The 16,728-nt window shown below is 36.5% G+C and overlaps 1 protein-coding gene and 2 long non-coding RNA genes across 3 annotated transcripts in view; 2 read left to right on the top strand and 1 right to left on the bottom strand.

Annotated features, from left to right (window-relative positions):
- LOC107585255 (calmodulin-lysine N-methyltransferase-like) overlaps positions 1–9,842 on the bottom strand; it is a 121,305-nt gene extending 111,463 nt beyond the window's left edge. The window contains exons 1-3 of the mRNA XM_016272198.1: positions 9,508–9,842; positions 9,171–9,349; positions 8,466–8,530 (exon numbers count right to left, since the gene is read on the bottom strand). Of these exons, the coding sequence (XP_016127684.1) occupies positions 8,466–8,530; positions 9,171–9,349; positions 9,508–9,627 (364 nt within the window). The 5' untranslated portion in view covers positions 9,628–9,842. The remainder of the gene's footprint in view (positions 1–8,465; positions 8,531–9,170; positions 9,350–9,507) is intronic.
- A 2,095-nt stretch (positions 9,843–11,937) lies between these two features.
- On the top strand, positions 11,938–12,775 carry LOC107585293 (uncharacterized). The gene is made up of 3 exons (XR_001609227.1): positions 11,938–12,073; positions 12,575–12,675; positions 12,750–12,775. It is a non-coding gene; the product is annotated as an uncharacterized lncRNA (long non-coding RNA).
- Positions 12,776–12,843: 68 nt separating this feature from the next.
- The window catches only part of LOC107585254 (uncharacterized), a 6,462-nt gene continuing 2,577 nt past the window's right edge, over positions 12,844–16,728 (top strand). The window contains exons 1-5 of the long non-coding RNA XR_001609224.1: positions 12,844–13,278; positions 13,345–13,520; positions 14,172–14,387; positions 14,465–14,602; positions 16,285–16,411. This is a non-coding gene — a long non-coding RNA (uncharacterized lncRNA). The remainder of the gene's footprint in view (positions 13,279–13,344; positions 13,521–14,171; positions 14,388–14,464; positions 14,603–16,284; positions 16,412–16,728) is intronic.

Here is a 16,728-nt window from a genome sequence, read left to right as displayed (position 1 = left end):
GGGGGGGGGGGGGGGGGTTCCACAAGCGTACCAATGTGATGACAGAAAAGTGCACTCTGATAGACACAGAAAAATGAGAGACAAATTAACTACATTACTTACAAGTCCAATGGGAGTCCAGAAACACACAGGCACACATTCACTCACAGAGAAGGAGAGGCCTATGTGTAACCTGTTGTTCTCCATACAAAAAATAAAAGTTCTTAAATGTACCACAATGCTACTATGGTTCTTTGGTCATGGTACAACAGAATGGTTTTTGGGGCATGTATCACGGTACAATTATAGTTTCTGCACACGTACCATGGAAGTACCACGGTATTCTTTGAAGTAGCTTGGAGTATCATGTAAATACCATCTGATAAAATGATTGAGTGGGTTGTGACATCACTAAATGGAGAAGGCTGAGCTTATGAATATTAATATCATTCTGATTTGGCATCAAGATTTTTATACATTACTTTTTATTAATCAATAATACATCCAGAGATTGTGTATGTGTTAGAACTCTCAGATGTCAAAACAAAAATATAAATTATTTATCATCAAGATACTAGTGGCATAAATGTAAGTTCCCTTGCTTACACTTAATCTTTGCACTACCTAGAATATGCCAAATGCACGTTAGACACTTCTTGACAACACTGTTGCTTTTGGAAGGTTTTAAACACCCTTTACCTGTAGTAAAATCATCAAACTAATTTACATCTTTGTGTCAAAAATTATGCAAACTCCATAAATTTAATCAAATCTAGCGTTACCTTTGAGTCTAGTTAGTTCACAGCAAGTGAATAGTCACAAATGTAATGCTTGAGGGGCAAAAGGTGCATAAAACTTGAAAAATGATGGAGAAAAAGTCTAATAATCAAGTCTGGAGAGTGTATTTCTAGGGTGTTATTACTTTCTTCATTCACCCCCCCTCCCTTCTAATTCCAGACTAGAAGGGACCTTTGCAACAAAAGAAAAAAAGTGTTACCTGGCTGCTAAGGTATGTTGGTAATTACTGTGGCATTAGACCCCGCACAATATCCCTGCAAAGTCTAGTACTGTAATTTCTTTCTTTCAGGGTTCCCTTTATCACGTCTCTTAGCTCTGATACAGCTCACCCCACTGCTGACCCCTGTAGCCGTGATTAAGAATATTTGCTTTTATACTCGTGCTTATATAGAGCAGCAAATCCTTTTATAATGCCATCTTGCACATAGTCAGAAAAAGAACGTTATGTTTTATAATAAGGCTTCACATAATGCTTCACATAACATTAATCTGGGTCAGTCATTTATCATTCAGCACAGAGTCCTGGTCAGTTCTGGATCACTCAAACACAGGCAAAATTTCCTGTAGGTGGCTTTATTATGAAAGCAGTTCTTGGCCTTTTCACCAGTGGCACTGATTGAAGACACTTTCACTGTGTATGATGAGCTTTTGGTCACAGCAAGTGAATAGTCACAAATGTAATGCTTGAGGGGCAAAAGGTGCATAAAACTTGAAAAATGATGGAGAAAAAGTCTAATAATCAAGTCTGGAGAGTGTATTTCTAGGGTGTTATTACTTTCTTCATTCACCCCCCCTCCCTTCTAATTCCAGACTAGAAGGGACCTTTGCAACAAAAGAAAAAAAGTGTTACCTGGCTGCTAAGGTATGTTGGTAATTACTGTGGCATTAGACCCCGCACAATATCCCTGCAAAGTCTAGTACTGTAATTTCTTTCTTTCAGGGTTCCCTTTATCACGTCTCTTAGCTCTGATACAGCTCACCCCACTGCTGACCCCTGTAGCCGTGATTAAGAACATTTGCTTTTATACTCGTGCTTATATAGAGCAGCAAATCCTTTTATAATGCCATCTTGCACATAGTCAGAAAAAGAACGTTATGTTTTATAATAAGGCTTCACATAATGCTTCACATAACATTAATCTGGGTCAGTCATTTATCATTCAGCACAGAGTCCTGGTCAGTTCTGGGTCACTCAAACACAGGCAAAATTTCCTGTAGGTGGCTTTATTATGAAAGCAGTTCTTGGCCTTTTCACCAGTGGCACTGATTGAAGACACTTTCACTGTGTATGATGAGCTTTTGTAAACTTTAACACAGAGCTCTTACAGACAGGGTTCAAAACTAACTTTGAATAAACTGAAAAAACATTTTAGTGTCACATGACGATATAACTAAAATATTGATATGTAGTATTATAATATAGCATAATTGAAATAGGAAAACCGAATCTCAATAGACCTTGCTTGAGATTAAAATCCTACAGTTTTCACTTTTTCCTAAAGATGTAATATTTTAATCCAAATTATGAGAATAAATAATACGGTACTATAATACTATGAAAACAAGGTCCTGTGGAAAGTGACAAAGTGAAATGGTGGGTATATATCTATATATATATACACATTCAATCTGAATGATTTCAATTGCTCATGATGCTGCTTACAATAACGAGGCAGTTCCTAATAAAGTTTACAGCCAATTGGCGAGAAACTGTTTTATTTACTCGCCAAAGTGGCACTGATTGAAGACACTTTCACTGTGTATGATGAGCTTTTGGAAACTTTAACACAGAGCTCTTACAGACAGGGTTCAAAACTAACTTTGAATAAACTGAAAAAACATTTTAGTGTCACATGACGATATAACTAAAATATTGATATGTAGTATTATAATATAGCATAATTGAAATAGGAAAACCGAATCTCAATAGACCTTGCTTGAGATTAAAATCCTACAGTTTTCACTTTTTCCTAAAGATGTAATATTTTAATCCAAATTATGAGAATAAAGAATACGGTACTATAATACTATGAAAACAAGGTCCTGTGGAAAGTGACAAAGTGAAATGGTGGGTATATATATATACACACATTCAATCTGAATGATTTCAATTGCTCATGATGCTGCTTACAATAACGAGGCAGTTCCTAATAAAGTTTACAGCCAACTGGCGAGAAACTGTTTTATTTACTCGCCAAAGACAATTCTGACTGGAACTCTGCACTTCATGAGTGTTAATTTTGGACCCTACTTGCACACGTTCAACAGGCAGGTCTGCAGTAATGAAGGCTTGAGTCTGGTCAGCGAGCCATCCTGTAAACAGTCTGAGAGCAGCGTTAATTAACTCTCACCGACACAGGAGAGGAGAATAAGGCAGAGATGGAGAGCCAGACCTCTGACCTCTGCAGGTCTAACCAGGCCTCGTTGGACAGCCTCAATCTGAACAATTAGTACACCGGGTCCCCCAATCTACATAATTGCCCAAGCAGGGGGTAAAACAGATGGGCATGTGAGTGGAGACCACTGAACACACACAAACAAAGTCATGATTCAAATAAAAATACACACACACTAATAACACTTACTAAGCTATGAAAAAGTCACATCACACATGGATTCGTGATAACTGCATGGATTCTGAGGAAACCCTGCTGAGACTGAGCGCTGCCTGTTAGTAAGCCTGAATGTCGTGCTTTTAATGGGGATCAGTTCCTCCACCCCATCATGTGACCCCTCTAAAGAATGTTTTAACTCAGGATGCAGGATAAAGACCCTGACTAGACTGGCTAATAGTATCCTACCAATACCCACCGAGGTTTGTATTTTGTGGTAGTATTTTGTGAAAAAAACATGAAATATGCTACCCCATGTTTTGTTTGTTTAGTATTGTTGAACGCTATTAAAATACAGTACAAGACGTGATGTATCGGACAAAGATGTACTGTATGACTGCAGCGATGGTGCTTTAAAGAGCATAAATTTAAAGATACAACTTTTATGAGAGTGTTAACTAGCTGACCTCACTAATCAACCAGTTGATTGTTAAAACTTGAAAAATGATGGAGAAAAAGTCTAATAATCAAGTCTGGAGAGTGTATTTCTAGGGTGTTATTACTTTCTTCATTCACCCCCCCTCCCTTCTAATTCCAGACTAGAAGGGACCTTTGCAACAAAAGAAAAAAAGTGTTACCTGGCTGCTAAGGTATGTTGGTAATTACTGTGGCATTAGACCCCGCACAATATCCCTGCAAAGTCTAGTACTGTAATTTCTTTCTTTCAGGGTTCCCTTTATCACGTCTCTTAGCTCTGATACAGCTCACCCCACTGCTGACCCCTGTAGCCGTGATTAAGAACATTTGCTTTTATACTCGTGCTTATATAGAGCAGCAAATCCTTTTATAATGCCATCTTGCACATAGTCAGAAAAAGAACGTTATGTTTTATAATAAGGCTTCACATAATGCTTCACATAACATTAATCTGGGTCAGTCATTTATCATTCAGCACAGAGTCCTGGTCAGTTCTGGGTCACTCAAACACAGGCAAAATTTCCTGTAGGTGGCTTTATTATGAAAGCAGTTCTTGGCCTTTTCACCAGTGGCACTGATTGAAGACACTTTCACTGTGTATGATGAGCTTTTGTAAACTTTAACACAGAGCTCTTACAGACAGGGTTCAAAACTAACTTTGAATAAACTGAAAAAACATTTTAGTGTCACATGACGATATAACTAAAATATTGAATTATAATATTATAATATAGCATAATTGAAATAGGAAAACCGAATCTCAATAGACCTTGCTTGAGATTAAAATCCTACAGTTTTCCTAAATTCCTAAAGATGTAATATTTTAATCCAAATTATGAGAATAAATAATACGGTACTATAATACTATGAAAACAAGGTCCTGTGGAAAGTGACAAAGTGAAATGGTGGGTATATATCTATATATATATACACATTCAATCTGAATGATTTCAATTGCTCATGATGCTGCTTACAATAACGAGGCAGTTCCTAATAAAGTTTACAGCCAACTGGCGAGAAACTGTTTTATTTACTCGCCAAAGACAATTCTGACTGGAACTCTGCACTTCATGAGTGTTAATTTTGGACCCTACTTGCACACGTTCAACAGGCAGGTCTGCAGTAATGAAGGCTTGAGTCTGGGCAGCGAGCCATCCTGTAAACAGTCTGAGAGCAGCGTTAATTAACTCTCACCGACACAGGAGAGGAGAATAAGGCAGAGATGGAGAGCCAGACCTCTGACCTCTGCAGGTCTAACCAGGCCTCGTTGGACAGCCTCAATCTGAACAATTAGTACACCGGGTCCCCCAATCTACATAATTGCCCAAGCAGGGGGTAAAACAGATGGGCATGTGAGTGGAGACCACTGAACACACACAAACAAAGTCATGATTCAAATAAAAATACACACACACTAAGAACACTTACTAAGCTATGAAAAAGTCACATCACACATGGATTCGTGATAACTGCATGGATTCTGAGGAAATCCTGCTGAGACTGAGCGCTGCCTGTTAGTAAGCCTGAATGTCGTGCTTTTAATGGGGATCAGTTCCTCCACCCCATCATGTGACCCCTCTAAAGAATGTTTTAACTCAGGATGCAGGATAAAGACCCTGACTAGACTGGCTAATAGTATCCTACCAATACCCACCGAGGTTTGTATTTTGTGGTAGTATTTTGTGAAAAAAACATGAAATATGCTACCCCATGTTTTGTTTGTTTAGTATTGTTGAACGCTATTAAAATACAGTACAAGACGTGATGTATCGGACAAAGATGTACTGTATGACTGCAGCGATGGTGCTTTAAAGAGCATAAATTTAAAGATACAACTTTTATGAGAGTGTTAACTAGCTGACCTCACTAATCAACCAGTTGATTGTTTGATGACTAGTCAACCATTGGAATCCAGCCTTGCAAAAGAGTTGGAGTTAAGCGGCAAAGGTTTGGCTGGATAGTACAGGCCGCTTTCAAACATTAAACTTGGAAAATTATTCTTTTATAATTATATATTTATTTTTCCAGTATATATATATAACACATATGCAGTTAATACAAGTAACAGTATTTTTATTTTATCGGTGCTTTAAAGAGCATAAATTTAAAGATACAACTTTTATGAGAGTGTTAACTAGCTGACCTCACTAATCAACCAGTTGATTGTTTGATGACTAGTCAACCATTGGAATCCAGCCTTGCAAAAGAGTTGGAGTTAAGCGGCAAAGGTTTGGCTGGATAGTACAGGCCGCTTTCAAACATTAAACTTGGAAAATTATTCTTTTATAATTATATATTTATTTTTCCAGTATATATATATATATATAACACATATGCAGTTAATACAAGTAACAGTATTTTTATTTTATTGTTACATTCACTCATCAGCACCAAAATACCAGTAAACGGTAAAGGAGAAGCACTTTATTTTCACTATCTGTGCAATTTGACAACATTTTTTGACAACATTTTTGGTCATTGCACTTTTTGAGCAATGACCAATGATGCATAGCCATCTATAACATTTTCTAATGCTTTCAAAAAACAATTAAAAAGCACCAGAGTTCACTGTAAAATCACAAACTTAATCACTGTTCCAAAGCAGATTTCTTACATGCTTATACTGGTAATCTCATGCTTTGTTCACACATGATCTCTAAATAGCAATTTACAAGTCATTTTCTGGAAAAGACTGTGTGAAAGCACCTATTGTCTCGTTAGCACGTGCTGGTAGATGTTGTAACTACATTATCTGGCTGCAAAGAGCTCTTCTAAAATGACTACGTATGCAACAACTATATTTTCTCTTTAGTTTTTAAACCAACTCTGACCCAAGCACATGACAGTGGAAGAGCTGATGTTTGAATCCAAACCAGTGGTCAACAAGCCTCTCTAAAGCTCTTCATGTCCACCCAGCATGTTCAGATAAGACCTTTTGTGTTCCTCTTGATCCCTGCTGGAAACAACAGCACTTAAACCCACAGCACCGCCAACCCTTCCAACCCTGACAAGTTGGATCATCGTAATCCATACATTTGGATAGCTAATCCACATTCAGTGCCTCAGAGGACATAGAGACCTTTCGGCTTGTCAAATCCTGAGACGAGGACTTTAAAATGGGTATGTAGGGTGGGTAATACATGGGGCACCCCCCTTTGCAGACAATGCGCCTGCCCAGCTGAGCTGACAAGGACATAGGGGGAGATGTTTGGGCTTACCAGTGCGTAAGATCCATTAAGGGTGGTTGAGAGGAAGGTCTGAAAAGAGAAGCGATGACCCTGCCGTAGAAGAGAGCCATGCTGCCCCTTTTCGCTAATCCAGTAAAAGAGACAAATATTTCAAGGCATATCAGTCCACAAGCCACTGGAAATCAGTATAGGACCACACTATCCTGGACATCTGACAAAAAAAAAGTTTCAGATAAATGTCAACTAAAAACATCTGAGCCACTGGGGTATCTGCTGAAAACTGCTTTCGTGCTCAACAGAATAACGAAAGTCATACAGGTTTGGAATAAGATGAGGGTAAATAAATGATAACAGAATTTACATTTCTAAGTGAACGGTCACTTCAGTACTGCACTTCAAAGGCAAAGCACAGTAACTATAATTGCTTAATTTAAGGAAAAGGTTTCATATACATTTTACCACTAATTTTCTCTGAATCTGAGCACAGCTGAGCAAAACCAGTCAGTTACAGTATAGATCACAGCCTAAGAGACTGGATTTCAATCATAATTCTGTTTGGACAAAATAGAAGTTATTGTGTTTTGTCTTTGCACAGCAAATTTATCAGAGTCAGCTACACAATATACTGCTGTGTAGAACATCTAAACTTGTATATACACTGCATAAAGTTTGGGGTCTGTAAAAGGTTATTGTTTTTTTCCTTATGTTTACCAAGGCTGCATTTATTTAATCATGTCATATTTGATTAATAGAAAGTTCAAAAGAACAGCATTTATTTGTAACATTAGAAATGTCTTTACTGTCACTTTTATTAAGTTGAATGCATCCATGCTGAATAAAAGTACGGTATTAAAAATATTTTTTTTAACAAAAAAAAACGTACTGACCCCAAACTTTTGAACAGTAGCGTATAGCATGAAAATGTGCATTTCGCTGACCATTTAATACACAGAGATGGCATAAATATATTTACAGTAAACAGGAATTACAATTCATGGGAAACAATGGAATCAGTTAATTGTTTCTGCAACTAGTTGATTGTGCAACTTTGTTCAGTCACCTATATTCACTTATAAGGTTTCAATTTGGCCAACTTAAATATTTGCTGTAATTTTCCCTGATATGTACATTGCTTATTTAATTGTATTGTTGTTCAGACGTGTGCTGGGAAAGAAAAGGTACTTTAACACTCCTGGCACAGACAGGAGGAGTCAATAAGTTGCTTATAATTAGGTACTTCTAAGGCTCAAGTGTGCCTGCCTCTGGTGCATGATGGAGCTGCAGCTTGATCTGACCCCCTGCTGCCTGCCATAGGATATGTTCTGTTTAAGATTACAGTGAAATATAGTTCATTCATAATCAGAAAGTAGTCAGACTGCATTAAAAGAACATGATTACCTCTATGTGATCAGTTTCACACAAAAAAAAACTGTCATATGAATACATGAACATGCATAGAAGAGTCACTCACAGACATTTCCTGTGTTGTCAAAGCTGCTGAGCACCTCATTCACTCTAATTGGACCAAGATCGTCTCTGAAATGCATTAATAAAAATGTTAGAGTTGTAAATATATAATGCGATAATTACAAAACATTAGTGTTAGCTAAATGAAATGTGATCAAATTAATGCATTTAATAATTATACTGACATAAGCAAAAGACTTAATGAAGCAGTTAAACCAAAAAATTATTATTATTTCATAGTTCACCCATTCTGAAACAAATACAAATGCTTATTCGCAGAATGTCCAATCCATAATGTAAGGAAAGGATGAATATATTTTCAGAGAAATATATGAAATGTGAAATATTTTCATACTTAGCATGAGTTCCGACTTAAATTTCATTTAGACTTGGAATATGGTAACCTTCATGGTTCTTCTATGGTGCTTTTTTATTATATTAATTTTTTTTTTTTGGAGTTTGACAACTCTGGTCTCCGTTCACTTTCATTGCATGGAAAAAAAGTAGTGAGCATACTTCGAAAATGTACCTTTTGTGTTTGACAGAAAAAAAATATATATATCATATGGGTTTAGAACAACACGAGGGAGTAGAAGATGGCAGAATTTGCTTTTGTGAGACCTATGCCTTAAAACTACAAGTCCACGAAAGTCCTAAAGCTAAAATTGCTTCATCTGCTCCAGTGTACTCAACACTTTCTCCAGCATACCTGAGTAAGGCACTGTACTGAGGAAAGACTGCACTTCTGTACTCCACCCACTGATGGCCCGATGGCTCGTCCGTCTCTGTGGGAGTGACCCTGCTCCTGGAGAACAGGTTAAAGGAGGAGAATCTTCGCACTGACACCTGCTGAACATCTGAACTGTCGAGCTGCTTATGTTTCAGAACCTGTATTGTGAGAGATGCACAAAATGCTACTACTGAGACACATGAATCCATATGTCTAACGTGAAAAACGCATTATATAACGCATTACATTTACGCGTATTGAACCAAACACACGCAATCAGCTGCATATTGAAGGAGATTCACTAAACGCCCCTCACCTGTCGCAGAAGAGCCCAGCGTGCACGGGCCACATCGGTTCCACAGTGAGAGTCGTGATTTTGGAGATTGTTCGCGTGCATTTCTGTCGCAGCAAACGGGGGATCTTTAAATGTATTCATGACAGAGCAACCTGCTCGATCTGATCCTATCTCACGCGGGAAATAACTTATCACAGTATAACGACAACGGAACGCAGAGTCTAAGCGAAGGCTTATTTGGCATATGTTCTCTGAATGTGGTTAAAGTCGATTGTACAGTTTACTAACGTTACCGTTTTTACCAATTCGCCGGTATGCGCTGGTCTCTGTTGCTTAGTAATAAACCCCATGCTACTTCCGTACACCACCTCCTCTTGTTGCAGGAGGAAAGGAAATCCAGTTCATTACCATAGTCGTCGAACACTCCGCTCTATCGGCTATCATCTATGATTGTTGATTCGATTACTCTTGCCTGGGCCAGATGTCATATTTTAGCGCCATTAGTGATGGGGATTCCGACTCATTTCCGCGAATCGGTTCTTTTGAACAGTTCGTTTCAAAGAACAGATTCAAAAAGCTTTTTTCCTAGCATATTAGTTTTGAAATACTGTAATGGATGCACCTTTTGTGAAGCAGACACAGAGTCATTGGAACATTTGTTTTATTTATGCAAATTCTCTAAAAAATAATGGGATGACCTCTATGCTTCGTTAAGTTTGAAGGATGTAATACCTGACTTTGATTTTAAAACTGAAAAATATTTGTCCTTTTGTCGGAATTGTGATGTTGAATTTTTGGTTAATAATATTGTGATTTTGGCCAATTACCCCATTTTATTACTTTAAAGCTCATGTGTCATAAAAAAGCCCTTAAACTATGTAATCTTTTGAAGGTATTTTTTGATGATTAAGCCCCTTGTATTGTAGGATTACTTGTAATTCTTACTTTTCCTGTTATATTTATTTTGTTTATCTATGTGTTTTTTGTTATGCTGCTATTTTATGGAGGACGAAACCTGCAAAAACAATAAATAAATATGCAAATAAATAAATGGGTGATTAAAGTAGCCAAATAAATAAAATAAATTGGTGGGCAATGAGCATTTGAGGAAAATTCTAAAAGGTGTGCATTATAACCGAGACCTATATGACCACTTCACAGTTGGTTGTGTTACAGTAAGTAATTTTCCTCAAATGCTACTGAAGTTAGAAAAGTGTATACCAATGTCGTATGTAGCTTTAGAGATGGTCCCTAGATTTGCGAATATCGAGTGCCGGGGAATGACACCTCTGGCCATTCCTGTTTGTAAAGTCAAAGATACTATACGGACAATACGGCTCAGTTTTTCTATGTATCTTGCTCTGTTGAATGGCAAAAGTGACTTTACTAGGCTATACTGGATTAACACCATGCATTCATCTCCTGTCAGCGGGAAAGCCACGCCCCCAGCTATCACAAGACCCGAGCAAGTCCATGGTTGACACCCTCTCATTAGCATGTTGTGCAGAGGAAAAATAAATGCGGAACTACATTCAGAAATAAACGAGTGATCAAAGGAAAATAAATAGGAGGAGTTTAGCATTTCCTTAAACATTTTCCATTTGTCCACCAATTTATTTTATTTATTTATTTATTGTTTTTGCAGGTTTCGTCCTCCATACTATTTGGATTTCTTTGAATTGTATTAAGATTTTTCTTACTGTTATTTATTTGGTATTTATGTTCTTCAAGCAATAAAAAATAAAAAAAAAGTTTTGAAATACAGCCACATTAATGAGCATATTCTGGTGTTTATTTTAAATTCATGTGTTCCGGCTGAGACTGTTGCAGCCATTCAGCTCATAAATTAGCAATTTAGGAACTAAATATCAATTGTACTTCACATTAAACAATAAAAAATAATACTTTTTTTCAACTAATTCAGTTCACTAATATGTTCTTGGTTCGTTTTCAGTTGAACATGTCCAAAAGAGTCGGGTGTCGGTTCATGTCAGAGTTGTTGATTCCATAGACATAATAAATAATAAATTAATTAAATACACAGACATAATAAATGAATAATGCATTTATTACGTCTATGGTTGGATAAAATGTAGTAGAAATAAACATGTTAAGAATCAATAGAAGCGGAGGACTATTATTAAGGTTTTTTTAGGACTATTATTATGTTGTAATGTTTGGTTGACCAATTAGCAGAGAGGGGCGTTTCATTCCCGCCCACATGTAGAGATCGAATATTCAAGTTGTTTATTCGTTTTCTATCCCTGAATGTAAAAACGAAAAATTAATCCGGACTCTTGATTTTTCGTTTTGTTTGAATAATTGAAAAACGAAATATGTGCCCGTTTTTCATTTTTCAGATTTCAATATTAAAACAAAAATTGATTGGACGGAAGATACCCTGATTATTCTGCAACCGTTCGGACTGATTCAGTCTGATTGCTAAATGAATCACTAATTAGACAGTGACAGATTGCTGCATTAAATGAATCTGATCAGTTCCTCATGTCTGCTGCTTTTGCGATCATTTTCACGCAATATACATCGGAGGAACATGCACCCATTTATCTCGCGTCTTTACACTGAGGTAGGATCGACTTACTCTACACGGTTATGTTTTCGTTCCATGTACTGTTGTCCTTTGTATTTAAAACAAACTGCAATGAAATATATATTACTTACAATAGTGCGAATGCAGACAAGGAAAGGACAAAACTAACAGCAGACTGAATCCGAATGCAAATTGGGAATAAATCATGTCTGACTGCATCAGTACGAAGTCAGATGACATAGCAGATGTTAAAGCATGTATTCGAAGATATTTAAAAATGCAGAAATAGCCAACACACCCGCAATATTAATGTGTAGTTAATAGCATAACATTTTTAAATTAAGATCAAGAAATTAGGGTTAGAAATATATGACTGTATACAAGGGATGTAATTATTAAATTAAAATGTAATTGTTAATTATATATATATATATACACACACACACATACATACATACATACATACATATATATATACACACACCCACACACACACAATGGCATACATAATAATAAAAACAGACTTTGATGATTTAGGGATCCTCTCAGACTACAGTGGAGCTGTCTAAAGCCCAACTACAGAAACTCGGTTGCATTCGGTTCATAGGAAGTTTGCAATTGTTCCAGAAAATTCAGAGGTAAGCAACTGAAGTGGTGCAAAGTGTGTAAATTATATACTTTTACAAATGATAAATCTCAACATCTTCTCAAGTTCCAGGAACAGCATCATGTACAGTTATTAATTTGAAATACAGCATAGATTTTGAAAGACCTAGAATCTCATTGAACCTTGAAACCTTTACTATAAAGTAAGCATGCACTTTTAGTTAGTTATATGATATAGTTTATTTTTGCTGTCTTTTTCTTAGAAGTATTTTATTCATGTTGTCAAGTTTAGATGTTGCTTTTATTCATTTCTCGCCATGAAAATGGCATGAAGTATCAACCTGAAACTTCACGTTCAGTAAATCTCTTTGATATATTAAAAGGACCTTGGGCTGTAGACTCCATTAATGTTTCTGTTTTGCTCTTAGCTTCCTCACTGGGCCTGTGATTTATCGCCGCAGCGTGTTGGAACTGTGGACAGAGGGTCATTTGCTTTCCTCCTGTCCTCCCCAGTGCACCCACCTGTACGCTACCGCTATTCCTCCAGAGAACAAAAGCTCTCCGTAACAGAGGACAACACCAAGTACATCTCCCTCACTGAGTTTAACACGACACGCCTGCAGGCAGCCAGTCAGGTATGAGTCATTTAAATGTGAGAAGTCTTAAAGGTATTGTGGTACAAATAGGTACTGTGTTTTTAGGATGGTACAATGGTGCCTTTGACTCTCCTCCGCATGCAGGCATTATCTGAGCTGCATAAGGCTCCACTGCTCATGCATGTATATGGAGCTTATGGTGTTGAACTCAATATGGCCTTCAGTCCTGAGAAGAGACTGCTGCTGGAGGACGGCTGGGCTCTGGCCTACTGCCATGTCAGGTACTGAACTACAACTCTAATCATCTTTTTTCATAGGTGCATTACCGTTGAATCAGTTAGACAGTTTGGGATCAGTTAGACTTTTTTAATATTTAAAAAGAAGTCTCTTATGCTCATCAAGACTGCATTTATTTGTTCAATAATACAGTAAAAACACAAATATTATGAAATATTACAATTTAAAAGAACTGCTGTTTTAATATAATTTAAAATGTAATTTATTCCTGTGAAGGCAAAGCTGAATTTTCAGCGTCATTACTCCAGTCTTCAGTGATCCTTCAGTAATCATTCTAATATGCTAATTTGGTGCTTATTATTATTATTATTATTATTAATATGCTGCTTAATATTTTTGTGGAAACGTGATTTCAGGATTATTTGATTAATAGAAAGTTCAAAAGAATAACATTTATTTGAAATAGAGTAATTTTTGTAACATTATATATGTCTTTTCTGTTACTTTTGATCAATTTAATGCATCTTTGCCGAATAAAAGCATTAATTTATTTTAAAATATCTTTCTGACCCAAAATTGAGAACAGTAGTGAATGTTGAAATACTTGGGATTTGTAGTCCTTGAGTATTAATATCAACATAAGCAGTTGGCAAAGCATCTTTATTGTGTGCTTTGTGTTGTTTGTAACGGGGCAGGGGTGGTAGTGAGCGTGGTCTAGCGTGGCGTCAAGCGGGTTCTGTGCTACAGAAGCGGAGGGGAGTGGAAGATCTTGCTGCCTGCATTTACTCTTCATCACTTGGAAGTGTCTCATCCTGCTCTTACCGCCCTCACTGCTCGCAGTGCTGGAGCTGTCCTAGCGGGGGTGCTGTGCAACCATAACCCACAAGCTTCTTAAAGCTGTAACTCTACAGGTGGATCTTTAATACATAATCTTACACATTCCCTTAGCCTTATTTTCATAGTTATATGAAATTGTAATTCTCGGCAGGCACCTTTTCTGGATGTTCTTGGCACAATGCAAGACCCTTCCTTGCCGCTTACTGTAGAGGAGAGAGGGGAGTGTGGAGACCCCCTTATAAGAGAACACATTGCCTCTTATTGTCCCTGTCACAATATTATACCTCAGGTAAATCACTTAGATGTCACTTCCACTACCATTCAAATGTTTGGAGTCAATATGATTTTTTTTTTTCAACGAAATTAATACTTTTAGCAAGGATGTGTTAAATTGATCAAAAGTGACAGTAAAGGCATTTATAATGTTACAAAAGATTTCTGTTTCAAATAAATGCTGTTAATTTTCTGTTCAACATACTGAAAGCAAAAATGCATCACGGTTTCAATATTAAGCAGCACAACTGTTTTCAACGTTGATAATACTAATAAAAGTTTCTTGAGCAGCAAATCAGCATATTATAATGAGCATATTATATTATAATGATTTCTGAAGGATCATGTGATACTGAAAACTGGAGTAATGACTGCTGAAAATTCAGATTTGCCATCACAGGAGTAAATTACGTTTTAAAATATATTCAAATAGAAAACAGCCATTTTAAATTGTAATAATATTTTACAAATATACAGTTCATACTGTATTTTTAATCAAATAAATGCAGTCTTGGTGAGCATAAGAGATTTTCAAAACCATTAAAAAACCGTGCCAACCCAGGGCTCTACGCTTACTTTTCTTTTTAGGAGCACAGTCAAAAATTTAGGAGCACCTTCTAATCAATAATCCAAAATTTGATAAAAAATGTGCCTTCCCATTACAAGGTGATATTTGACTCCTTAAAGTGATTTACAGTGGAAATTTGTTTTTACCTTTGTAATGGCATTTTATTAAAAGTATGTTATCTTTTATGTCAAATTAAAAAAATATATATATATTTTATAAGCTTTTTAAAAATGACAGAATAAGAACAAGTATAATAAGAAGAATAAGTTACCAATCAAATGAAATCAGTATTAACAAAATTAATTTGTACAGAGGTGGCACTGAAGAACACAAAAGTGGCTTGTAGGTGTATTTTCAGACATTTAACGAGGCTCAGAGGTGGCATGAGTGCAATTAAATCCATAAATTCATGTTGAGTATAGAAATATTAAATGATTTAAATAACTGAAAGATACTTTAAAAATGAAACTAAAACTGCCAGCAGGTGGCGGCAAGTCACTGATTTTATCACTGAATCATTCATTGATTCGTTTGAACGGCTGATTCATTCAGGAACGAAGCAAGTGACTGTCTTTATGAATCGGTAATCATGAATCACTGACTCACTAGATTCATTTAAAAACGCAGTTCATTCTTAAATGAAACACCGCTGTGTTTGAATGGAAATGCGCAGACAATGTAAGTCACTTAATATTAACTTCTTGTTTATTGAACTGTTGTATTAAATCAGTAGGCTATCACATTTAGCCTTAGTGTTTTGAGTGCCTAGAAAAGCGCTATATAAATGTAATGAATTAATTTACAAACTCCCTTAAAAATCATTAAAAGCTGTCAGTCATCTTAGTTCATCGCGATCTCGCATTAAAATCAACGGTGAGATATGTCTGTGATACATAACTCAACGCTGCAAAAACACATAGAAACCTTTGAAGACCCCCTGATCGCAATCACAAATATGATGATGATCGGGTCAGTCGCACTGGTGCTCCTAAATATTTTTTCATAGTCGCACGCAGTAGTTTTCAGTCGCGAATGCTGTAGAACCCTGCAACCCAAACTTTTGATTGGTTGTGTGCAGTGTGGGTCTTATCATTCAGCAGTCAACTGTTTCTTTTCCTTTTTTTTAACAGCTTTACCCATCCATGTTGATCACTGCATACTCAGAGGACCGTAGAGTTTTTTTAACTGGGGTCATGAAGTATGTGGAAAGCCTAAAGAAGGTCATCCAAGTGTGTACCACTCGGGTCAGTGTTAACGGTGAGTGTAAAAATGCTCTAATCAGCCTTTTTAAACATCTTTGCACTTCTCATATTGTTCTAGCACATAAAATAAAGCCATTTTAGCCCACAGGTAAGAGGTGTGCACAAAGTGAACCATTACAAAACACTGTAATGCACAGCCTTGAGTGGAGCATTGCTACAGCAGTATGACAAAAGCCAATAATAATAATAATCAATAAGTAAATATATTTATGATAATTCTTCCATCAACTAGACAGAATAAAGATAGATAGATAGATAGATAGATAGATAGATAGATATATATTGCTTGTTTTGTTCTCATTTGTTAGTTGG

This window comes from Sinocyclocheilus grahami, unplaced genomic scaffold (assembly GCF_001515645.1).
Source record: "Sinocyclocheilus grahami isolate Dianchi unplaced genomic scaffold, SAMN03320097.WGS_v1.1 scaffold68.1, whole genome shotgun sequence".
In the NCBI taxonomy this organism is placed as follows: domain Eukaryota; kingdom Metazoa; phylum Chordata; class Actinopteri; order Cypriniformes; family Cyprinidae; genus Sinocyclocheilus; species Sinocyclocheilus grahami.
The sequence above is the reverse complement of the archived record's forward strand: the minus strand, read 5'-3'. Positions and strand labels throughout refer to the sequence as shown.